Here is a 26,278-nt window from a genome sequence, read left to right as displayed (position 1 = left end):
TCCAGCGGCGGCTCCGCGCGCGCGCGCTGCCACCTCGCGGCCTCCGCGGACACCGCGCCGGGCCAGGGCTGCGGCCTGCGCCCCGCCTCGGGCACACGGCGGCACAGTCACACAGCTAAACGCCTTTAAAACACTGCAAACCCCCCGTCCGACTGCCCCGGCCCCCGCCCAGGCTTCCCCYGGACACTGTGCAGTTGCCGTGGATGTTGGGGAGTGCTCTCCGGGCTGCCCACCCTGCGGTGGGACCTTCTGCCAGCCCCCGCATCAGGTGAGGGATCGGCTTTGCCATTTGCTTTTGTATTTGCAAATGAGGTAGACGTTTGCTGAAGGAATATTCTATGCCCACCGGAAAAAGTTCGTGACAAATAGTTTCTTCCCCACCAAACTCCAACAGTGAAAGAAAAAGGAAGAAAATCATAGAACAACTTAAGCAGTCTGAAGAAGAAAGGAAAGCATGGTTTGCTTATATGCAATATACAAGATCGCAATGTAAACACTACATAAAAAGCTGATAGTTTGTCCTGACTTAAGAATCATAATTCTACTTGCAATTTGTTTTTTCAAAAAATTAAATACTTTGACCAGGATGATGCWGTGGCTTAAATAATTTAGCCATTCAAACAGTTCTTTTAATTATCTGGTATCTAGTAATTGAAATGAAGTTATACCATTGGCTTTTTTTTCAAAGCCTGGATTTGAAATGACTGATTTATTGCCCATTTACAGTTGCTTCATATAAAAAAAAAAATCCGTACTGTAAGGATGCTAGCATTTGCACTGTATTTTGATTTTAACCACTGCAAGATCATTGGGCTGTTTGTGGCACAGAAAAGTTGTTTCATTATGTTCTTCCTGCTGTGCCACACTAGCTTTCTGAAATCAATGGAACTGAGCACACTGGAAGAATAGCTTGAGCTGTTCATTACATTCTGCACAGATCCAGACAAAAAGTAGATAAGGCAACCAAGTCCATTGTTGTTTATGATAGAGAATTGTGGATATAAACAAAATGCTAAGGGGTTGTATTGGTACTAAGAGATTTTGATTTCCCCACTGCTAATGCCAGATAAAAAAAAAAAAAAAAAAAAACAAGCCTGCCAAACTTAATAACAACAACAACAACAAGCAAAAGCAAACACCACCCCCAAAAAAAAAAAAAAAAAAAAAAAAATTATTTACGTTATTACATTTTATACCTTTTAGTTATTAGCGTTTATGTCCCTTCTCTGTGATCCTGAGTACAAAACAACCTGATTTTCTTTGTGAATACTGAATGTCTCACAAATAGTGTGATTCCAGGAGCTGAAGCTTAAAAAATAAAGCTGTGTTTATATACCTGTGAGAAAGTACAAAGTTATGAGACTTACATTAATTAAATAATAGTGTCATTGTTTGTGGGGTTTCTGTGTCATTTTTAGTTATCCAAGTATCTATGGRTATTATATAGAGATAAACAGGAATGAGACTTACCAAAAATACTGCTAAATCTTGTTCTGTTCAAGCCAGATGCTGGGGTAGGGGTGGGTGTACAGCCAMTGCTTTTGTTAGGAGCCAGGTTGGAACTATATGGACATCTAGCCTTGGACTCTTTTCCCCCCTATCAGCTATCAAACCCTGACTTAGCTTTGAAGTAGTACTGTCAAGGAGTCTGATAAATACCTTGCTGATTATTTTTATACTTTATATAATTCTGGCTTATYTTTGACAAGTAATCAGTCTTTGCTGAACCTAGCTTAGGCTATAAATGTTTTTCTCATGCTTCCAGGTTGCTGTGTCAGGCTGAACACAAGGACTGTCTGCCAGTCCTTGTGATGGAGAGAAAGTGATGTTACATGAGAAAATGATGTGTAAAAATCTCTGCAGGTCTGAGCAAGAGAGGAAGAACATTGTTTACTCTTGTTTACTGGGGACTTTACACAAGAACAAATCAATTTCTTTTTTTATTTCCAGTCAAGATCTGTTGACTGAAAACTACCTTCTAGGATTTAGATTTGTAAATCCAGTAGTTGACAGCAGTCTCCTAATAATGGGTAAGAAAGTTGTGTGGGAAGTCAGCAACATGAACAACATAATTTTCCAGAGCCACTGGAAAGTTCAGAATAAAATTACTTTTTCCTCTCTCTTTCTGTGTTTTTTGGTAAATTAACTGGTAGCTTTTTTAAAAAATTCAGTATCAATCTTTACTGCATTTTTTTTCAAAAAACACAAAATGTTCATGTGTGGGTAGACCTGACTGAGCMGAGTGTCAGTGGTTTTCTGTTCTGTCTTCTAGCCCGGGCAAATTATAGAAAAATGTTCTGTATATATATAAATTCATGTAAGCACAAACTCACTTTTCTCAGAGATTGCTGGCATTGCTCCTKCAGAAGTAGCAGAGCTCTATAATGATTCCCTTTCCCCCTCTGAAATGGCAGTACTCCACGTACATTATCTGCAACATGCATCACACTGTTCACTGTCAGCAACCTAAGTACACAGAACTTAGCTCAGATGTTAATAAGGCAGCTAGCAGACATCAAGTATTTTCAAAAGAAAKTTTTTTGTTCTGAATTGGATTTGGTCTTTACATAAGCTTAAAGTTGCTGTTGTCAGTCTGTCCAAGATGCTGAACTCTGCTAAGGAAGACATACTGAGCCACTTCCTTGGAAGACCACTAAAAAAAGCCTTTTTTTTTTTTTTAAAGCAGGAAGTATTTCATTGTGCACTCCTTTGTTTGCCGCAAGCCATTGATGCTCAAGTGTTATGGTCTGTGTGTGAGACATACATGTGCAGATACATTTCTTGAATTAATCTGGCTGCAGATGGAAWGCAAAATCATCTGCTGCCTTTGACTCACAGCCCCAAAGACCATAGATCTGATCCAAGGAAATGACTTKGTGCTCCTCTGCTTGAAATATTTTGTAAGTGTTTCTTACACCTCACACAGGAGTTGACCTTGAGGTCCCAAGTTCGTTTTAGCAGTGAAAGGTTACGTGATACTCCAAATTCTTATTCATACCAGGGTTTTCTGCTTCAAAATCCATAAAGAAGAAAAGAGCAAAGGGAACTCTTCTGTCAGCATCCTGATTTCAAAAAGGATCATTGTTCCTGCAAGGGAAGAGAGGRAAAAAAAACATAAATAGTTAGAAAACTAGAAGCAGCATGTCCATGCTCTTCCATTTTGGCAAAAGTATCTAGGAACTTGGCAAAGTTTTAGTTTTTGTTAGTGCTGAAGACCTGTGTATGGGTTCCTGCAGGGGGAACATGCTGACCTGTGCTTCTAATTCCCAAACCTGCCATGAACTTTACCATCCTCATTAGTGTCCCAACCCCTCTGAAGACTCCATTCTCTTATAGTGTTGTAAATTAACAAAGCAAGAACTGAAGAAAATTGAGTGAAGCAGTGATAAAGTTTTTCCTAAGCTAATTTTCTCCTGATCCTTACAGGTGTCTGTAGCACAACAAGCAAGGACAACTGGCAAAAGTTAAGGCTCCAAACTTAGCACAGCTGTGTTCTAGTTTAGTATGTAGTTTGCATTTGGAGTCACCGTGAGAGATACTGGAGACTTTTTTATCCCATTTGTTCTTTATCAATAACCAGAGCCCTTTGTGTTGTATTCTCATATACTGTTATTTAATAAATAGGAAAAATAATTCCTCTCACTCCGCAGACATTTTAGTTAGAGCTGTTGCCATTTCTCATAGTAATTTTCAACTGTAAAATTGAATCCAGTATTAAAGAATTTACTTAAAGGTTAGAACTGTACAATTTTATGATCAAAACTTGATATTTTGCAACCCAATTTGTATTTTGGGGTTTCAAAAGAGTTCATGTGCACAGATAACAGTGGGAATCAATAGCAGGGTTATGTTGGACCAGTTACCCTTGTCATAAAGATTCAAAAATAATTATTTTTAAAGATTTTTTTTATTTTGTTACATAGTGAGAGCACAATAATTTTTAATATCTAAGGTCTCGAACCTCTATTGTTTCTCTTGACTGTACTGCACTTTTGGCTCCTATCTTATATTTTCGTTTGATGAGTCTGATTCAAATTCCATTGGCATTAATGAAGAACACTCATTGACTTCAATAATCTTTGAATTGCGTCTAGTATCAACTGCATTAACATAATCAAGTGAGAGGCAGTTGTTATGGATGCATTATTTAGCACTGATTGGGGAGGTACTGACAGCTCCCAGTGTCAGATGGTGTTAGATGTTATTTTATAAGGACTTGATTATCAAATTAATATTGTAGGTTATAAATCTTTCAGTTGTGCTTTTACTTCTTATTGTGGAATATTCTGTATTTGTGTTATAGTTCTCCCAAAGTGTACATTGGCAGAGTTCAGCCACTCTATACAATTTCCAAATCTGTAATCTCTTCTTCTGTGAAGCTGTATTTCTTACAAACCAGAGTGAAGTGAGGACCACAATGTGCCTCACATTTCTCTCCACATCGCATAGTGAGATACACCCTGCATTGCTGCTAAGACTTTGACCTGACAGGGCTGATTTGGTCATAAGGCATTAAGACAAAGAATATCCAAGTGCTGATGCCACATTCTGGAATAACCTCATCAAGCCCTGTTCAGGGAGTGTGATCAACAGTCACAAAATAGGCAGCTGCAGTTAGGAAGTAGGATACTGGCAGGTCACACATATGACATTGCTCTGGCCCAGCTGTTTAACGTAAGAGTGTTAGATGTTGCCCTGTCATGAGAGGATCTGGATGTGCAGTAATGTGTGGGTTTAAGGATTTTAAAATCAATATTCAGTGTTCAAGTCATACTTGACTGCARTTTGAGTGAACAAGTTCAGAGGCATGGTGGTGTAAAAATAGGAGACAGAGTACTTTCTACAGTGATAATCTCAGGTTTGGTAATACCTATGGGATAGTTAAAAGTAGTTTTGTTGGCGATCAAGGTTTTTCTTCAAAGAGCTAAAGAGAACATAAAACTCTGCTGCAAGTCAGCTGCTTGCCTTAAAGAAGCACATAATTTGGTGTTAGTGAAGTYCAAAGTGATTAACTGTCATGTTAACCAATGCATAGACTGTTTCAGCAGCTAGAATTTCGCTTTAGATTCTAACTTTCAGACTGATGGGCTTCTGTGCCAGTGCAATGCTTCTTCAGTCAATAAAAGTCCATCTGCAACCTTACTGCATGTTGCAAAACCCAGACCTCCCTAAGTAAATCAGATGTGAAATCTTCCTCTGCTTGTCAGATTGTAGTGAAGATTCAGGAGAATAATGTGATTTAAATTTTGGGACAGAGAAATGTATGTGTTACTGAGAACAGTTGCATTGCAGTGGACTGTCTTAATCAGCCACAGGATGAAGGAATTCTGAAGTGTGATAGCAGCGAGTAAAGAAGGCCCCTTGCTGGGCTGAGTTGCTGTGCTTGCCCAGCTCAGAAAGGAGTATGTCACTGCAGGAACAAGCTCTGCTTCAGAAATAGGGCATGAAAAACAGAATATACTTGCACTTACCACAGGAACCAAACCTCCGAGCCAGATGATGAACATGTGAAAATGTTCAAACCACGTTTTCTGGGAGGGATCAATATAAAAGAACTTCAGGAAGGGTACATAAAGGTGATTTACTTTTCACCTTTCTCAGGCTTACTGAAGAAAAATGTAATTGAATTTCAACTGGTCTCTGAATTATTTGGTCTTCTGTTAAGGCAGCAGAGAAAGATCTTTGATAGATGTTTATTATGATCCTGATGAAAGATTTTATGCTGTGTAGCATGAGAATCAAGAGATTAAAAAAAAATAGACTTTTAAAGATGGTTTCTACTGTGCGCCGTTTCACCTCTGTGGTTTTCCTTGCTATATCTATCCTGAGTGTCAGCTTACAAGGATTCTGCAGTGCACAAGCTGCCATCACTCACCCTTTGCTCTCCTTTTTCACCCTTCCCTCCAAATATTAGTTCAAAATTAAGAACTCAGTCATATAGCATTTACATCACAGGTATACACCACAATATTTCTAACTGTGGGAATTGTTTTCTAATTGTTTAAATAACTAATCTAAAATGAGGTCATTTTCCATGTAAATTGAATTTTATAAGTCTCMAATGCTTCTCAAAACAAAATGACTAAGTAAAAGAAAGTAATGTTATCATTGTAATGTAATGGATCTACAAAAATTCCTTAGAGCTTATAGTAGACATGTATTTTCAACCCATTTGGTTCAATGCACATGGCTTAAAACAACAGATAAGGTACTGGAGACATTCTGTTTATAAATGAAAAGCCCAGAAATTTAAGGATCCTTTGCAAAAGGACCAAGATGCCTGTGTTCCACAAAATATCAGAAGAATTGCATTAATTTATTGAGTTGAAGGATTCAGAGAATAAAGCAAGAAAAACAGACATGCTGATAAGGAACAGTTTGCAAGGTTCTGCAAATCGAAGAGCTTGAAAAACACTAATAATAGATTTATTCCTGAATTACATCCTTTGAAATTCTTTATTTCTGGAAAGATACAGGATGATCAGTATCCTGTTTTATTTAATTTTGTTTGTGTAAGTAGAGCACAGAAATTATTAACTGGAAAAAGGGCTGATTAAAGGTGCATCTAAATTTATTCCTCATTGTTTGGTGATGACACAGATCAGGATATCTGAAATTAGACCATTGGACTGTAAATTTGAACAGTGTGTTAAACAGCCTGAGTATATCCCAGGCCAAAGTGTGTGGAATCCAGGATGGATGTTGCTCTGGCCTGGGTGACTTGGTTGGGTGTAAACACAGTGTTTCTATTCTCCTTTTAATTTTGGCCCACTGATCTAATTAAATGCTGCCTGAAAATGTGTAACTGATTAAGGTTAAAGTTGCATAGATATTATGCTATTTTATATATATAGTATTACTAGGTGTTACGTAGAATTTCCTAGGCTGTAACGAAGTGGAAGGTTTTTATTGCATCTTTAATTATTTAAATAGTTTTTTGCATTACTGCACTCTCACCCAGKGAAAACCAACACGTAGGGGTTTCATGCCCCAGCTGTTGAGGGGTCACTCCAGCTTTGAAGACGAAGTGCCACAGGCCAGCCTGGCTACCTCACACTGCTCCAGCCCCAGCAGAGGGTGCTGGGGCTCCCCTAAAAGCCACTCCCTGCTTAAATCCTTTCATTTCCTTACCTAGTTTTGCCTGYCTGCTTCTCAGAGTTGTGAGAAGAACCTGCAAGCACAGCAATGGCATCACAGGAAGATGTTAGAGATAGAAGCTTGGAAGAAAACATGGGCTTTTAAATGTTAAAACTTGTAGCTGTGGAGAATGTTCATCTTGATTGTCTCAGCAGTTTCCAAGGCAGTAAGGGCTGCAGCATGTGCAATGCTCCCAGCTCATTAGGAAACGTCAAGTGTTGTTGAGTGAATGTTACCTTAGACCCCAGTGTGTCAGAAAAAGCAAAAGCTTGCGAAGGAAAAAAGGTTATCCAATGAATCTGGTGAGGGCTTGACGGTCATGTAAAGGTCTGCATCAGCATTTATTTGCTGATGTCTGGAACTTGAAAGAATTTGAACTTTCACAAGCTTTACCTGTCAAGGCAGCTGACATAAGCTTTAAAGATTGATGAAATAAATGACACATCTTGCACCGGAGGCTCCCAACTGTCAGGTGGTCATTATATTGTTATGGATTTCTCCCCTTTTCATTTTAAGGCAACTTCTCTGCCTCTCTTCTCAGGGCTCAGACTGGTCTTCATCTCTATGGAAAGGAAGACACAGCTTTTTGATTTTCCTGGATCTTGTTATCCCCATTTCTTAGAAAATTACCCTGCAAATTCTTCAGTGCTTTTCTTGGTACTTGAGGGAGGAGGGTGTTAATTGTCAAAAGTTGCAATTATAAAAAATATAAATATGTTTTTTTATAACTTCTTCCTATCACAGTAGTTTCATGCATTAATCTGCATTGTGGCAGACTATATGTTTTTTAATATGTGGCTTATGATGAACTTAATCATATTTACATATGCAGCAAGCAGGAATCCACAGTTACATTCCATATACAGAATGTAACTTTATACACCTTAGGGACTTAAACTTCAGAGACTTTTAAATAYAAGCCTCTGGCTTGAAGCTGTCTTTCTCTTGGCTGCACATAACACCCAGTTTCTATCTGGCTCGTCATTTTTGAGGTGTGGCAGACGTAGAGATGGTAATGAGAGTAGAAGTTTTACAAATGATTGTGTTAGAGACATGTATGAATCCCTGAGTTCCTTTATTATACGTTGTGCGAGCATTCAGTTAGCTGAGACATACTTCACTTTTGAATCATAAGGAGAATGCCACTACCCAGCTTGCCTGCAAACTTTTGCTTAGAAACCTCATTGCATCAGCGAAAACAACAGTGCGTGTTTAGAGTGCTCTGTGGACCACAATGTTTCCTTTTCTGCCTTCAGTAATTTAAATTATTGGAGTGATACTTTTGACGAGGAAGAAATAATTTCATTGTTATGGATCACTTTTCAAGCGAAACTGAGTTTTGGAATAAAGTGATGGTGAGTAAACCATGTGAATGGGGAAAGAGGGATTATTTTTGTTCTGAGTTTTATTCAGCAGTTTCTGAAAAGTAAGATGGAAGTGAATTTGCTATTCTGTCTGCAGTGTTATATGTCTTTTATTAAGTGGAAAACATAATGTAGCCATTACAGACAGTAACAGGCAYGCTTGCTGTCGTGTTCTGTGGGGAAGTGGAATGTGATTTCTCTTTTAATATCAAGATACAAATCTGATTCACGGTTAGTTCATATGGCTTTCAGGAGAATCTGAAAGGGAAACATGTCAGCTCATTAAACAGATGCATTTTGTTTAAGTAGCTGCTTTTAAGATAAGTGTAACCTAGATTTTAAAAATCATTTGTGGTATTGCTATCTGGGTATTTAAATTGGTGGATTTTTCACTTAAAAAAAAAAAAAAAAAAAGGAAACATGAAATGAAACCCTAATTTTATTTCAGATGGGGAAATAATTTTTAAAGGTAACTAAGTATGACTGTTCTCTTTATGAGAATTCTATTCTCCATGTTCTGTAAGTAGCCATTTGCTTTTTTCTTTTTTTTTTTGCCATAAAAATGCAAACAATATTTCAGTCATTGAATTATTGGTTTCATCCAAGGAGAGACTGTGGGATTTTTAAGTCCAAGTTTTGCCCAGAAGAGCAGAAAGGCCAGACAGAATAATGCTGCTTCAGTAAAGGGAGGTACTTATATGCATAGCTGCAGGTTAGGACAAGTAAAGTTTATTGTGCCTTCGCTTGTTGCTGATGGTAATCAGAACATTTATATTAGACTGATGCTAAGGCAAAATCAACTGGAGGCTTTCTGAAGTAACTTAAAGAACACTTTCTTTTCCAAGGGAGAAAGGCAGCCTGAGCTATCTGGTAAGCTTATAATCAGTGTGTCTGGTTTATTGTCTCAGACACTGCCACAAGCAGCCTTATACCAGTTTAAGGAAGCCACAGTTACAGTCAATTTTACTGCACTTGCTTACAAAGTAAATTTACTTTGTTTGTGTGATACAGTACTCCCAGAGAATCTTTCAGTTTCCATATTCTTAAAATGTCAGTAATTTTTTTCTTACTCTACTGGTGTGTTTTGTCTGATGACACCATTTCAGTTGTCTCTAGGTCTTTCCTCCATGGGCAGCACTTCATTTGGGAGAGCATGGTTAATATCAAACTTGTTCAAATTTGTGAGGGCTTATTTTCAGTTCCTTCTTTTAAGAAAGGCAACTAAAGTAACCATTTGGCTATCCAGCTGCTGAAAATACAGGAGAATACAAACAACCTACATAATGGAGGTGTATGAGTTAAGTTAATCTTTTTCCATATAATTTAGTTAMAATCTGTGAGCCATGAAGTTCTTCATTTTGCTACCTTGTATATGTGAATTGTACAAACATAACCAGCTCACAGGTTTGCAAGCGGGAATGATTGTCCTGTTGAACCTTTAGGCCACGATCATGTAACCTGACTGTAAACCAAGAGTTCTGTGGGTAAAGACAACCCCTGTGGTTGTTTGAGCATATGTATAGAGCAGGTCCCCATGCATATAAGTTACCTTWGCAATTTAGTTATGTTGGCTTCAGTCCAGTGATGGTTTTGGAAATGTGTCTCCTGCATGATTTATTAGCTAAGTGGCTTAAATGTCTTAAAAAATTAAAACTAGGAGAAAATCTCTGTTCTTTTTTTTGCAGTGGCTGGGGGTTTTTACTGCCTTTCTCCCAGAGCAGTTGCACTTCCCCTGTCATCTGTCTGTACTCTCTTCTCAAATGAGCTCTCTCTGGCAAGAGCAGAGCCCTGCACTCAAGACTGAGTTTTAGAAACTGTAATGAAATCTTCTGTCTGTGGGATTTCCCAGTTCTTGAAATCAAAAATGAGACTAAGGTCGTGTGGACATTGTAATTTTAAGAAAGTATTTTGAAAGAAAGGTGCCTGAAAATGTTGGTTGTAACTTCAAGATAGAACAGCAARTGCATTGGGTTCCTGTGGAAGAAGCTGATTGTCATGAAGAAGATATGCTGGTGAGAGGCTTGCAGTAACACTGCTGTGCTGAGCTGAGATCTGGAGGGGATTCTCGAGTTGCTTTGTGGAGTATCTCAGCACTGGAACCTGGTGAACTGGTTCTCCATATGTCTTGACTATGGGGTTATCTAGCCAGCTTGGTAAGACTGAGTCAAGATATCTGGTCCCTATTGGATCATTGGCCTGARCCACATCCCCTTCAAAGATAAAAACACTTTGAGGCATGCTTAATGCTACAAAGGCAGTAGTGGATCCGTTCTCTTGATCCACAGATATTTTGCTTCCACTTTTGAGTTTTAGTAACAAAATACATAATAACAGATTGTGGCTTATGCTATCAGGATAGAAATTGTAACTAACAGTGGTAGAAAAATGTTTAAGCATATAGTAATTTGCATTGAAAACTGGGAATGGGCCAGACATCATAAGAGCAAAATGTTTGATGCAGTGCCACAAAATCCCGTGGAAAGATTAGGGGGGTTTCATTCATATTAGATGCTGATTTCCTGCCTCTTTATATCCAGGGGTCAGGTTTGGACTGTGACTCTCATCAAGGGATGATGAATGTGGAAGGTCTGTTTACTTGCTCTGTGGCTGCTGGTGTCCTAAGGCCAGAAGTCCCTTTTGTGGGCTCAGAAGTGCTTTGCCATCCTAATCCTTGGTGTGTTCATTTCCTTTGGGGTGAAGCTAGTCACCAGCAAAATGACTTGTTGATGGGGGTTTTCTTCATGTAAATTCAGAACTGCTCTGTTGTGTCAGCTGATATCAATATAGCATTTGAAACAGGTTGAGAGGAGCACAGAACAGAAGGACTGTTAATTTCCAGGTCATGGGTTCTGTCATGGGGTCTGTCTAACCATATGAATAGGATGTGCCAGTGTTTGCTATTGGCAAGTGTAGTGTCATTCTGCTAAGACTTTTGGGGTGTAGCTCAGAAACTTGGCTCTGCAGAACTGTAAAGTTAACTGTGTGTGTTGCCAGCTTCACCACACAATGGGAAGAGTGATCACACTTTCCTTTAATTAAAGTGCTTAAAGCAGAAAGATAAACTAAACAGTTCTTCAGTAATTACATAAATAAAAGCACTAGTAGGCTTTAAACATGAATGCTGAAGAAATAATGATTTAAAATGAAAGCAGCCCTTACCTTGAGCACAGCAAGGGCGTGGATTACATCTTCTCCCTGTTCCAGGTTCTGGAAACACTGATTGTATCCAGCTTTCCTTACCAAGCAGAGGGCCCTCGTTTTTGAGAGGGCTGTTCTTATCTGCATATAATGCACCAACATCTGAAATGCTTTACACACCACTGACCAGGTGGAAAGTTCAAACTCACATGCATGAAAAAACTGCTGATCCATTTGCATGATATGCTGCAATCACACTAGTTTTATGTAGTTAGTTAGTAGATAGCAATATATTCGTCCATAGTGATTGCATGTAAACACTTTTTTCATCCTTCCTCATAATCTTCTCTCCCATTTTACTACCTTTTTATATTTCATGTCTCTTTCACCCCATCTATCAATCTGAAAGTGAGCTCTGTCTACTGCATTTATTTTTTGTTGAGACATCCAAATTCTAAAAATCTAAACCAAATGTTAACAGGTAATCTGCTCATCTGGAAGCCAATCATTTTTCTAGAATCAGGTTGAAGACTGTATTCTTCCCCAGAKAAAAGGTATATATATTGATGTGTTTATGCTTTGCAATAATAATATTTGTCCATGTGAGAAAGTGTGAAGTTTTTTTCTCCTGCCACCATATGGCTTATGACTATTTACAATCCAAACAGTAACAGCTGCTGCTGTGTAAGAGAATCCATTCCTCTGAGCTGGGGATACACTGAGTAGGGAATGACAAAGTRTGTGTGCACAGATGTATTCCAAATATCCTCATTTGCCACTCAACATCCTGTCTATCTYTCTCCTCTTGGAACCAATGGAGCTTTTTCCTTGTATGCATAGCTGATGGGGAGARCTCTATCAGCTTTGTTTAGAAGTTTGGGAACAGATAGGGAATCTGTATTTGATAATGTCTATCCAGATGGGAGAAGGGAAGGACATTCCAGTTGGGTRCTCAGCAAAATGAAAATATGAATCATGCTCTTAACACCTTCCAAAGAAAAAAAAAATTATTCTCTTAACCAATAAATTGGTTGATTTTCTTCATCAATAAATTAGAAGTTTCTACTTGGAAGAAAAAAACAGGTAGTCTCTAGCACTTTAAAATATGTGTCACTTCATGTCCTTYGTTGATGGCATGCTTAAAGCTTGGAAATCCATATTTCAAAGAGGTAATTAGSATTCCTCAGATAGTATCAGTCATTTTGGATTCCTGTCAATTACCTGCTTGAGCCTCTTTTTTCCCTGCATTTTTCTGCTGGCCATTTTGGTAAYTCCTGAATTTTAGTTACAGACATTGGAAAAGAAAGATGTTCCATTGTCAGTCCTTCCTGTCAACAGCAGTCGGACAGTTTCCAGATATTACACAAGTGATCTACAYACCTGGCCTTTACTTGTAGTGCTGTCATTGAAAATGGCATTTAAACCACATTCATTTCTGTCAGCAGATTCTTCCATATTTGCACCAAGTTGTTCATRTACCTGCTCTTTCCCAATAGGTTAGACAATTGGCACATTATATTTATTATGACTTATCTCACAAAAGTATATTCCAGGGAGGATGAAACGTTCAGGGGAGTATTCCCTGGATGTATTCTTCCTGTCATGCAATAATCTAACAATGCTCATTAGCAAAGAAGAATTGCAGGTTTCTTGTAGTGGTTGCTTTATCTGCCATGAAGGTTTTCTGGTAAATAAAACCCACAGGATTTCATCCGAGAGTATGTTGAACGGTGGCTATGAATAGAATTGAGCACACTTTCTAGCAGCATTTCCTGTTACAGTGGACCCTTCTAATTGAAAAGCCTCAAAATTAAACCAGATTCATTCTCTGACAGCATGTAATGATTTATAACATTTGCATGTCACGTTCTTTTATGTATCTATAGTAATCCTGTGCCACTGGGAATTTTTTATGTCAAGGCTGAAGCTACCATAGAAACAAAAGGGCCGAGAGGAACTTTCTGAGCTTTACTGGTAGTTAGGCTGGCAACCCCAAACCTCACTGCTTCAGCAACCCTTTAATTTAGATGYCCTTGTGGTCGTCTTACAAAGGCATGTTTTTAACCTAAATATTTTTCTTCCCTCTGCTTGGTGTGAGCAAGTCTCCATCTCAGACTCCACTTACCAAGGTCAACAGCCTCTGCTCCTCTCCTCACAAGAGGTACAATAGATGCTCTGCTGCCACGATTATGCTGCCTGCTTACAATTTCTCTGTCGTGGCTGTGCAGTGACCAGAAGGGTTTTGAAGAAGAGACCCCACAGGAGGTAATACACCCTTGTAACCACTGAGAACAACCCAGAAAGGTACATGCCATGTGCCATTTCAGTATATAAATAAAGTGGAACTCCAGGTAGATTCAGATCAAATACCTTTATTGCGCAAGCAATGCTGTTAATAGTTAAGGCAAAATCTTTATAAACCTAAGGACTGTAATACAGCACCATATAGTTGTGATTCCACAATTAATGTGCTGAGTTAGTTCATTCCCATGTGAAAAAGGAGTTACTTGAGAACACATTCCTTGGTGTGAAGTTCATCTTCCTTCCCACAGATAAAATAAAATTACCAGAAATATTCATATAAAAAGCCAGAAGTGCAGGTTTAAACTACATCAGTGTTACAGCAAAGAAGTTCTAACATATTCCTACCAGAAAAAAAGAATAGCAGTAAGTGCCATCTTCTCCCCCATTTCTGCTTCACTAAAGAGAAAAATTACTTCAGCTTCCTTGGTTCAATGCAGCTGTGCCTGGGTAAAACTTGGAACTGCATGGAAAGAAGTCTATAAAACAACTAACAACAAAAATGGCAGATGGGAAGAATTTGTCTTTATAAATTACAGCTATGTTTTGTCATGGCCTTTGCTTGCCAAAGCTGTTCTGTRAGCAGTAACAATGGGTTGCATAAACAAATTTAAGGGATTGATGGAATTTGATTTCATGCTTTGTTCTTGCTAGCTGTCTGCTGTGTTAAGCAGAGAATCCATTTCAATACTCACTATGCAAAATTCCAGTAACAGCTGTATTTACTCTGGGGGGCTGCCTAGGGATAGCTGAGTTTCTTGGCAAATTTGTGTTAGAGTAATCACTGTCAAGAAATCACCTGGAGAATAAAATTGTTTTGCTGACCTGTGACATGATTTGGTGCCTTAAATACAAGATATTGAAGCCTCTGCTCTTCCTCCAATCGTCCTCTTAGTTAATACAACACTGAGATGAGAATTTGCTGTTGAAAGCTGTCTCTGCTTCCTAGCAGGGAATACATGAGTGGAGACTGAATTTGTACTCATTCTTTTCTGCTGCCCCGTGGCTTTGGAAACACTGTAGAAATAAATTGCAGAGAGTCTGTGCTTTACTCTACACTTTACAAGTCAGCCTTGCAAACTAAAATTGCTTAGCTTTGGGACTTCATAGGTGTTGTCTGCATTTTGGCTGCAGACCAGCAAGCTAGAATCTCAGAGAGTAATCTCTCAAATCCCATACACTTACTTAGCGTAGCAAGTTAGAGCAAGAAGTTGTATTTGGACAACATCCCAGTGAGACAGTGTGGAAAGTATGGAACTAGTTAATGTCAGAAACCTGTACCTTGATGTGAATCCTAGTGTCTCAGTGCTGCTGAAGCACACCTCTCAGAAACTTCCTCCTGAAAGCTAGACTCATTGATTTGCTCAGAGACCTCTGCCAGGCCCCAAGTGAGAGATCTGAATTCACTTATACAATAACTTTGTGGAAGCACACCCAGTAGCATCAAGCAAACACTTMCAACAGCAATTGCTTGTATGGTTTTTCCTGGCATGCCAGAAAAGSTTGAGCAAAGGATGAGGTAAGAGGGCATTTGGGGAGGTCTTCTCTCTGCATCCTACTCAAAAGAAAAGAAAGTCCTGCTCCATCCATCTTTTGTCTGTTAGGGACCTTCTTTCCTGTGCTTCCACTGGCTGATGGTACGATGGCTCATATTGTTGGGACTTACAAGCAGGGATAGTAAGACAGTGTGCCAGAAGAATCTTACAAGAGAAAAATTAAAGCRCAAATCCTGCGTAATTCTTCTTTCCCCTGCAGAAATACCCCATCTCAGCTCTGCCAAAGAGCAGGGATCCCAGCATCAGGGAAAGCTTGGCAACACTGAGACTCTGAGATTCTCAGGGAGCCTCAGGCTCCAATAGGAGAAGCCTTTTGGGCTATTTCCACCARCATGGCTGTCATTCCATACCTCGATAGTACAAAACAGTCAATCAGTGCCCCAAGTGAGGGTCTGACAGGCTGAGAGCTGTGCACAGGCAGACAGGTCAGCAAGCAAACATCTGCGTGATCTGCTTTAATGCAAGCCATTTTAGATTTAAAATGCACTTGAATGATCATCCTAGATTAATTCCTGCAACATGAATTGCACTTTATAGTGCCATTGATCTTACTATTTCTTCAATTTCATTCCTTTTACCATGAATTTTATCTGAAAAAAAATTACTATTCCCCACTTTGCGCTGTCATTGGATAAACTTACTTTCTCCAATGCCTTTACTAAACCAGTGGTGCAGATCCTCTGTTCAAAACCTGCAGCTGTTACAAGAATTTTGAACATAGATCTTCAAAATCCATCTTTTGCCTCTTGATTTAATAGTCTTCTAAGCCATTACTTCAAAAAGGGTTGTTGCCTATTTTTTATGTCTTGGGTTCAGTAGTTAGTGATAAATGAATCTCAAGAGAGAAAATAGCTGAAGATGATGAATAGAAGAAAAATGTTCATTATTAGCTCAGGCAGAAAATTAATCCCTTTTCAGAAATTCAGGAAGTTGATAATAGTAGATTTATATATATATATATAGATGATTACCCTCATGACAAATCTATCACTTTGCCTTCTCAAACAAGTATGATATGTTTTGTCTTTTTTTTCCTCTTGACAAGGGAATTCATGGCATAATGTCACCCTGTTGTAAAATGTGTATGTTTCTGGTAATTACGGGAAATGATGATGTTCTTAATTTCCATATTATGCAGGGTGGTTGTGATTCAAAAGTTAGACATTAACATGCAAGAAAGTGTTGGGATAAGTCAGTTAATTTCTCCTAGCTGTAGCTGACATTTCTCTGTGAGGAGACACACTACCAACCGTGTGCTTTTTTTATATGTTTAACAGCAATCCCTGTAAAAAGAAGAGCTGTGATCCCTCAGAGGTGCTGGATTTGTTTGCCATCTTCAGTAGATGAACCCCATCCCTCATGTAAATTTTTACCTGATCAGGAACTTAGAGGTATTTCATTTACTATGGCGGCACAAAACAACAAAAACAAAGAACTGTCTTCTTACCCATTTCCAGGTCTATATGTATTATTTGCAGTGACACAGATGTGAAACTTCATCTAAGTACCTAAACCCTTCATCGAAAACTCAGTGACTTCCACTAGCTGCAGTGGGAACTCAAGCAGAGAACAAGGTGCCAAGCTGTCCTCCTTATCTGTAAATCAAAACAGAATCTCTGCCTTAGACATACCCTGCCTTCGGACTTCATTTAGTATTTCTCTCTAAATTGTTCTCTTAAAAAGTCAAAGCCAAGAGTGACAGAACCACTCTGTCATCATGTATACTGGTCACTCCTTGCACTTGACGAGTGAAGTCACAGCTTGTGTTAAATCTTGCCCAGCCTTTTATAATCCTCAGCCACATTTAACATGTCACATCTGGCCGCCCTTAGGTGTGGTGTGCATCTTTATTCAAAAAGTGTGATGGAATGCTTACCTAAAATGTTTTCCAAATGAAAAAAACAAAGCTAAGCCAAGATTTAAGGTTCTCTTGGGAAAAGGAAAGAGAGGCTGGCAGCAGGGGTGCTTCTGAAAACCTATAGGAGAGGAGTATTCAGTAAAGGAGGAGGAATCAGAAAGCATGATCCTCTCACCAGTATGCCAGAACAAGGCAAGGCTTGCATTAATGGGTTGCTGCAACACAGACAAATCCTGAGAGCTTTCTGAATTTAGGAAAGGGTTTTTTTTTCTGACTACTCACAGTAGAGARCTAATCCTTTAATGCCGTGAGAATTTATAGTATTGCTACACATTTTCAGTCTCCAAGTAGGAGGAAAAGCCCTATTTCTGAGAAGCATTATACGTTCTCAAACTAAAAATTATTAAATAAAAAAATTAATTGCAACATCTCCCTGTGTTTTCTGCCCCTTTCATTTCCATTTTGCACTTTGTTTTGCCAGTTTTTTCATCTAAAATTTCTAATCCTTGAAAAGGTATTGCCATGGAAAGTGCAAACTTCTGCAATGAGTGGTGTTCTTGGCAAATTGAAATACTTTATAAAGATAGGATGTGTTTATCGAAAAAAAAWTTGCAGTTGACTCTACCTGCATTCTGCATGGATTTAAAGGGACTATTTTCAAGAGTAAAGGCCCCTTGGTAGTCTCTTTCCATGGACTGTAGTTAAGGAGTCTGGATCCCATGGACTCAGAACACAAGATGTAAACCTGTTTTGTAGACTAGTCTACAGTATACTTTAGGTTGAGCAGTGGTATTGATTTTTGTAGCATATGGCCCAAAGCGTTCCAAAATTCCCTGTCCAGGGGAAAGGAAGAACAAAGAAACCTTGTGTTAAGTGCCTAGATTAAATTCCAGTAAGCTGCTGTGTTGTAATTGAATGATTGATAAAGGAATAGCCCACTATAAAAATTATRTAAAAAATAAGAATACTGTTCAAGAAGACTACTATGCTAATAAAGGTTTTGCTCTGAACTAATTATAAAACCCACCTTCTGCAAATGACTGAATAGGCTCAAGTTGCTTCTTCCTGGAATTTCTTTGCTGTTGGTTACCTTTTAGCAGTGAAGGTCATTATGTGCAGTGAAGTAGTATAATGAAGAGCAAGAGAAGGATTTATTATCAGTTCAAGAGGGTTTTGGTGTTTTTATTTTTGACAGGCTTTTTGGCAGTTTCATTTACCTTTCAAACATCCATAAATTGTATTTAAATCTTGGATGCAATGTAGGAAAGTTTCAAGCAGATGTTTTTAGCCTGAGTGAGAACCAACCAAGAGGAGTGGGCTCTACACATATGCTCTGGAAGCTGGTGTGTGATGATCCCTGCCTCTGCTCCAGCATGGATGCTGGATGACTTTGGTATTGAAAAGGCTCTTTCAGGTACAACTAACAAAAAAGGGTCTTTCTGATATGTTTCATATCAAACTGTGAATCGCAAGGAGCTGTCAGGGTGGAATTGGTGGAAACACGGGACAGCTGAGCCAGAGAAAGACAAAGATCCTCCATTCCAGTCTTTTGCTAGAAAGGTAGCAGGATGCACTTGGTGCTGCATAAACAGGACAGCAGTGTGGCAACTCTCTCAAAAGGTTTCTCTTTTTCAAGGTCCTCATTTTCAAAGTCACCTTGCTTTCACACAGCTTTTGTCTGATCTCACCTCTCTCATCTAGCATCAGAGGCCTTTTGGTCCTACCAAAGGCTGCCTAAAACTTGTGCTGCCTGAAAGAAGCCCTTCTTTATCTTTCTGAAGCATCTGTTCACCATCTAATTTCAAAGCATAGCTGAAAATACTTTTTGTTTGTTTTCTCTTTTCCCTCATGCCAGCTTTTAAATTTCTTCATCACTTTGTTGTTGTTGTTTAATTTGTAAATTTTTAGATGTGGTCCCTTTTTTCCTTTTGAGAGCAAAGATACTGCCTTAGGTACTGCCTTATGTGTGGCAACATATATCAGAAATTTATGAGTTATTAATACTTAAAAAAACCCCAACAAAACATCCTCATTCTGTTTAAATCAGTGTAATTACTTGAACCTGTTTTGTTTCACCTAACCAAAAAGGTTAAGTGAAACAAACCAGTGAAAAGAAACCAGTTCTTTGAGAAGATGAAATAGTTAATCCTGAAAGATTTTCACACACATTAGTTGTGATCAATTTTTTTAAGTTTTTCCCGTAGTGCTAAAACTGCCCTGTCAGACAGTGGGATGCTTGTCATGACTCTGTAATCCGTGGCATACAGGAAATGTATGTGCTCCTTAGTGTGTGGAAGAATAACTTTGATTTTCCTTTCCAGTCTCTTACATCCATTTCCATCCCACTTTTTTCTTCATCCATATTTGTACCAACAGTGATGAAATGAGACTTGCCTCCTACCATTTACTTTAAGACTTAAGAAATTGGGATACATAACCATTTGGGTTACACTGTTCAGTTTATGTGGATTTTTTTATTCTCTCAATTTGTAGACTGAAGTCAGGAAGTGCCTTTCTCTTGCAACGAGGCACAATCCAAAGCTCTTAGAGAAGAGGGAGGAAGGGCAACAAAGCTGATGAAAGGACTGGAGCTCAGTTCTTAGAAGAAGCGGATGAGAGAGCTGCAGATGTTTAGGCTGAGAAAACRAGGCTGAGGGAGGACTTTATCACTCTCTACATCCTCTAAGGCAGGATGTAGCCAGGTGGGGATTGGTCTCTTCTCCCAGGTGACAAGTGACAAGACAAGAGGGAATSRCCTCAAGTTACGCTAGGGGAGGTTTAGAATGGCCATTTGGAAAAAAATATCCATGGAAAGGGTTGTAAAGCATTGGAACAGACTGCCCAGGAAAGTGGTKGAGCCACTATCCCAGAAGTGTTCAAAGTATGTGTGGACACAGTTTAATGATGGACATGGTGCTAGAGTGATGGTTGGACTCAATTGTCTTCAAGTTCTTTCCATYCTTAAAGATTGTATGATTCTGTAACTCTCAGAACCTTTTTTCCCTTCCTTCTCTTCCCAACTATTCCTCCTGAAATCACTCATCCAGACAGTCTCATCTCAGCCAAACACATCTCTTAAATAGCATACATACATATCTTATCTTTTAAAATTCATTTTTCAAGTAAAAGGATTTTCAAGTAAAATTCACAGTACTTAGTATGGGTAGGAAAAGCCTTGAGAAAGAGATATACAAACACACCTWGCTGAGCTTATGTCAGACACTGCTTCCCCTGAGGACCTTCTAAGCTGTGTTACTTGAATCTGCTTTCRCCAGTGCAGCTTTGCTAAACATTTTTCCATGTGGTTGGCCTTTCTGTGTTGAGTTGCACCACTAAGAATCACTAAGTTTGAAATCTGAGACTTAGACAAGACAAACTGTATTTTCACCAAAAAAAAAAATGAAAGCTGCATTGTATTTCTCCTTAAATAATATTTCTGAACCAAATATTTTTCTTCTCTTACTAAGTATTTGGGGAACAAATCTCCTTTTTAAAAATGGTAAAAATTATTAAAATAGCATTTAGGTTTTTATAGTTCTCCAAAATRTTTGAGCTATGAAAAATTCATCCTCCAAGAACAAGAAATACAGATAATGTGAGTGTAGAAGTAAAGCTAATTGAAATTGAAAAGGTATGAAGATCAAGAAGCTCCACTWGAAGTATTCGTGCAATGTGATAGTTGCTATTTGTCCCTTTGTAATAGATGCCTGTGGCTGAACACAAGGATTTGGATGCATACACTTGGTTACTATAAAACTTGTCCTACTGAATCCAGCAATCCTGAGAACTCAATTGAAAGGTTTGGAAGAAATGTGTGAATGTAGTGTTACATCTGTAGCAAATAAGAATTCTGCATGTATCATCAGTGCARTAGTTTAGAGGGGAGGAAGTCTCATCTGAAAGCAGGTACAACAAGTATGATTTGCCTGACTTTCTTCTTTGAACTTAGAGAAAAATGTTCTCCACCTAGGTGAGCAAGAGCCAGCTGCCTCCTTGCTTATGCACATGCATGTCTGGTCCTGTAAAATGGGCAGAAACTGAGCTGATGCACTGAGCAAGTGTAATTTAAATAACAGGTTTAATTACACTCCTTGAACTGGAGTGTCAAGTKTGTGACAAACGTGTAGTAATTTCCACTGTACCTTATAGAGTCAGCAAATGTTGATCAACAGGTACTGCTTATTTTGTCCTTTTGAAGTTTTGATTTAAAATAACTGAGATCCAACTAGTTCTAAGAACAAGATATGTCTGCACTGGATTATTAAAGTTTATTTATTTTACCAATTCATTGCTTTTCATGGTGCGTATTCTTAAAAGCAACAGAAGTTGCAAAGCAACTGCAATGAAAAGATAATATGGTTTTAAAAGCCAATACTGTTGAGTGCTGGGAAAAAAAAAAAGAGAATTTAGTAGCTTTTGTACAGACTTAAAATGTTTGTGTGGTGACAGTTGATTTCCTGAATATCAGTGGTTGTCAATAATCACATCCTATTCAGGGAATATGGCATCAAACCATTCTAAACGCTAAAAGCTATGCATTTTCTTTTAATCAGTCAGAGCCGTATTCCCATAGCATTTGAAAAATCTGCCCTTATATCTTCTTTTTTGTTTAGATTATGAAGGAAGCCTCTTATATTAAAATTACATTGCTTCTGGTTAAAAGAGAATAATGCTGTTAATGCAGAGAAAAAAAAAATTGGAAAATGGTGCACAAGCAGTTTATTTTTAGAAGCCATTTTCYAAACATTTCATTTGTTTTATGTCCATTACCTACACTAAAAATGAGTGGTGAATTGGGAATTATATTTTAGAAATAAACCATTTTTCCTCATTAAAATATACTTTATACATTTTTATGAGGCTCTCTGGAGAATTAGAGAAAATAGTTGATTCTCAGGAGGACTTTCATTTGCTTAAAAGTGAGGATTTTTCTTTTTTTTTTTTTTAATGGAACATGGTTGTTTAAAAGAAGTTATTCAAGCAAAATGGATTGTTGAATTTCTSTTCCTTTGTTTTTGCCAATATCTTTAGCTTTTCCAAAAGACTGTCAAAAAAACACCTCCATGTACCTAAACGTTTATTTGATACTGTTAAATCAGTGTTAGAAAGAAATAAATTACTACAGAAGATATTTTGAAATTCAAAATCTGTCAGTTTTATTTTGTCCTTTCTAATTCAGGCATACTTCTTCTGTTCCCTCAATTTTYCTTCCCTCTTCCTCTCCCCTAAATCTCTGGAGCATTTCAAAGAAACACATTGATGACAGAAGGATTTTTGCCTTSTTTCCATACTCCAGTATTTGAATTACAGAAATTGGTTGTGTCTAATCTGTTCAATTTTGMTGCCTCTGATGTCAAAACCCAAGAGAGATAACACTGAATGCCACCTTGGTGTCTTCAAAATAAGAAGCCAGTTTTATGTGGTCTTATATCTGCCCTTATGTTTTCCATAATGCTCGATTAATAAAAAAGGTCTTGTCCCTTGTGATTTTAAATTTATCCATTAAAAAAAAAAACAAACAAAACACTGAAAAAGAATTTTACTTTGTGTTAATTCTCTTTTCCTTTGGCAAATTTTATACAACCTTCCCAATTTCAGTCGTACTTGAAAAATAATGYTTTGGGTTTAGTTTTCCAGCCATGTTGGTGAAAACCTATGAAATAACTGAATAGAAAACATGYGTTCCATTTACACATGAGCATATTTTTGCTTTTCTATTTTCTATTCAATCAATTATTGAATACAGGACCTGACAGCARGACAGAGAGTGACAGCTCCATGAGCCCTACTGATTGTGAGCCATTGCAGATAATCACGGTGAGAGGGCTGTGGCTCTGAACATTCTGCACTCTCCAGCCTTTTATACCTTTCCATCTGAAAATCCCTATCCTCAGAAAGTGTCTTGTCACCCATAACTGACAAAATTACGCACTATCTTTCAGTGCATTGGTACCAACCATTCCCTACTCCATCCTCCCAGAAGGGGCCCTCCSAAGAAGATTGTCAGTTCTGCCCCAGAATATCCTGTGTGAACGTGAGGCTTGAGCTTTTCCACACACATAAAATGTTGTGAACTTGTCCCAAGACTTGACTAGACAATAGTTACTCCTTAGTGCAATATGACATCTTGAGTCCATGCTCCTCTTGGAATTACTTCAGAAAGAGAATTTGCAGTTCATGCCACTCCACCACAGGTCAGGTGAAATTATCTGTGTTCCCCCCAGGCTTTCTGCTTCTCTTAAAGGTATTAATCTAAAAAGCAGCCTTGCAACCAGAAGACTTAGGAGATGATGCTATGGAGGTGTTTGTGACTTTCTGTTCCAAAGTGGAGGAAAAATCTTCAAGAGTCACAGCAGGACTATCTGTACTGGTTTTTGCACTCTGATAATATTTTCTCCTGAAGGGATGATAACAGTAATAACTCCATGAGATACCCGTGGTTTCTTTCTGTCACTCATATAAATTTTTAGGTGCTATTGTTCATTCAAAACAATCCAAAGGCTGGCTGATTAAGAAAGACCCAGTTGTCTGGCCTATGGCTTTGCCCTGAGTGACCTGAGAGGTACCATAGGCTGAATTTTTATTATCAGAACTTCCCCAATAAAGCTATTTTCCCTCAAACCTCACATATTAAATTTATTATGCATCRTGTCATTTTCAAAGTATGCAGTTGCTGTTGATTTATATAGTCAGACTGGCTGCCAACTCAGCAATTTCCATCCTAAAATAACAGATCCAAAAACACCCAGAGTCCCACAGTTGGTTGCTTTATGTTGTAATGAGTCAGCTGCAGATCCATGTAACCACTAATTTCAGCCCATTTGTCCAAGGGGACAAGCAAAAACATGCAATTTTCTAGCAATTATAATCAGTGAAGAACTCTACATGGAAATGGTCAGCAGAAATATCAAGAAAAGAATTTAGGCTAGGAAACATTTTCTGCTGTTTTCTACATGTGCTCTTTCTATATCCATATATATGTTTCCAGTAAACAATTAGATGACAATCACAGGCCTTGTTGGCCACTTTTAGSAAAAGAAAAGAAAGATAAAAAGCTGAACCAAAACAAAACATAAAAGAAGAACCCAAACCTGATGAAGTCAATGAAGTTACTGAAGGTTTGCAGCTAAGTGTGTAGTTAAGWGGATGCTGTCAAGGCAGTTCAAGTTTTGTAGTAGTGTCTCTTAACACTGCAGCAAAATGAATAAAAACCTTTCTATACATAGTTATTTCAGATGTAAAYCAGTGAGACCTTTGTGTGTCATGTGTGATTCTCTGCCATTGAACAGCATGCAGACTATCGGAGAGCAGTAGGAAGTATGGCAAATGTAGAGTATTTCTAAAAGCAAGAAGAGGTAGAGAGGCAGTCCACAAAGCTAAATAAGGCGGCGACACTCTTCATGTGTATAATATGCATCTCGGTATTAACTAGGAAGAAATAATAGAAGAAATTAATCTATTCTTACTTTTAGTAGGTCAAGATACAGAGCTTGCTGATCTCTTCAGGATACTATTCTAGAGCTACCATGTGTTGAACACTTAAAACCCACTGCACTGTAATGCTAAAATTCTTTGTTTGTAACAGGAACATGAAAAGCTGTAAATTCAAATAWAGAAATTGCATCCTCAGAGTTTTCAAGTGGTAGCAAGAAATGAAAAAAATCTAACCTATGTAGTATAGTGTCTGTACTAATGGCATAATGGGACCCATTTCCATTATCTTCCCTTTTGGTACTACRAAGGGGACCAGGTACTGAGGTAGCGCTTTTTGTTGTGAAAGAGCCAACGGGCATCTGACAATCACTGTGGATACCAGCTTTTGTCATTCCAATTACTTATGACCATAATCATGTGTGACTGTGTCATTTTAAGGTGATCTATAGAGCCGTATATTTAACTTGTGTATTGTTTCTGTTAATGATGCATGGTTAAGCCTAGAGCASTAACGTAATGAGATGAATCAAATAGAGTTCATTTGTAGGGCCTGTGGAAAAACATCTTTAACAGACCTTGCATTTAATGAGAATATGGTATTGATTAAATTAGATTCACAATGGCATAAACAATAACACTGAGTTTTCAAAGTGTGCTGATTGAGCTACTACTTCAGATTTAGGCTCTGGGGTTAGAAGTTGGGTGAATGCATATCCATAAATAGTCTTTGCTTGGCATCAGTACTAATTAGTGTAATTATATGCCAATGTCATTTGCCTAATTTATGAGTTGGCAGCATGGCTGAAAGTAGGGTTTTTTCCTTGCCTTTTCTGTTTAGAATTTGGTTATTAGGATGAGGTCGTTAGTTTACAATTAAGTCACTTTATTTCCTCTAGCTTTAATATTAATGGAACACTTCATCACTGGAGCCCATATCTTGCCTTTCTGGTAAATAGAGGGAGCAACTCCTATGGGWTTTAGCTTCCCACTCCATCATTAAAGCTGCAGGAGGAATTTCTTGTATGTGTTGTATGAGACAATGAGGCAATTTTTATTACGTTATTTCTGTACACACATTCCCATCTTCATGCCTCCAGTGGGCTCTTTGGATCTTACCCCTCTGTCGGCACCATCCATCAGTTCAGATGTGAAAGAAGGTTTTGCTTTGCAGGGAGAAAAAGAGTGAAACTGGCTATAATGACAGCTTTACCAACCCAAACCAGCCCTAAGCATTCAGTTCTGGGATATGTATCTGGCAGCAATTGATATCAGGTCCCTCTGATGATAACTTTTTCTCCTTGGTGTGGAAAGGGGATAAGTGAAGAGACCTGKTCTTTGGGTCACACTAGACTAAGAGTGGGCCACATAAACAACACTGTATCACCCTGCGATGTTTAAAAATAAAGCCAAGATATCATAAAAAGCTAGGAGAGATAACTTTTTCTTGCCCTACCTACATTAAAAAAAAAAAAAAAAAAGAAGGTGAAAAG

General features: G+C 38.3%; 1 protein-coding gene across 3 annotated transcripts in view; it reads left to right on the top strand.

The window, feature by feature from the left end:
- Positions 1 to 26,278, top strand: part of LOC130572353 (SAM and SH3 domain-containing protein 1-like) — a 519,165-nt gene that overhangs the window by 320,855 nt on the left and 172,032 nt on the right. The window contains exon 1 of one of the 3 annotated variants that reach the window (XM_057363995.1): positions 8,205 to 8,492. The exons of the other annotated variants lie outside the window; for them this stretch is intronic. Coding sequence (XP_057219978.1) covers positions 8,448 to 8,492 — 45 coding nt within the window. The 5' untranslated portion in view covers positions 8,205 to 8,447. Of the gene's footprint in view, positions 1 to 8,204; positions 8,493 to 26,278 lie in introns of those variants that run through there. 3 annotated transcript variants of the gene reach the window in all.

This window comes from Malurus melanocephalus, unplaced genomic scaffold, assembly GCF_030028575.1.
Source record: "Malurus melanocephalus ecotype Western Australia unplaced genomic scaffold, MMel_1.1 scaffold_33, whole genome shotgun sequence".
Lineage (NCBI taxonomy): Eukaryota > Metazoa > Chordata > Aves > Passeriformes > Maluridae > Malurus > Malurus melanocephalus.
This window is presented reverse-complemented; position numbering and strand designations above follow the sequence as displayed.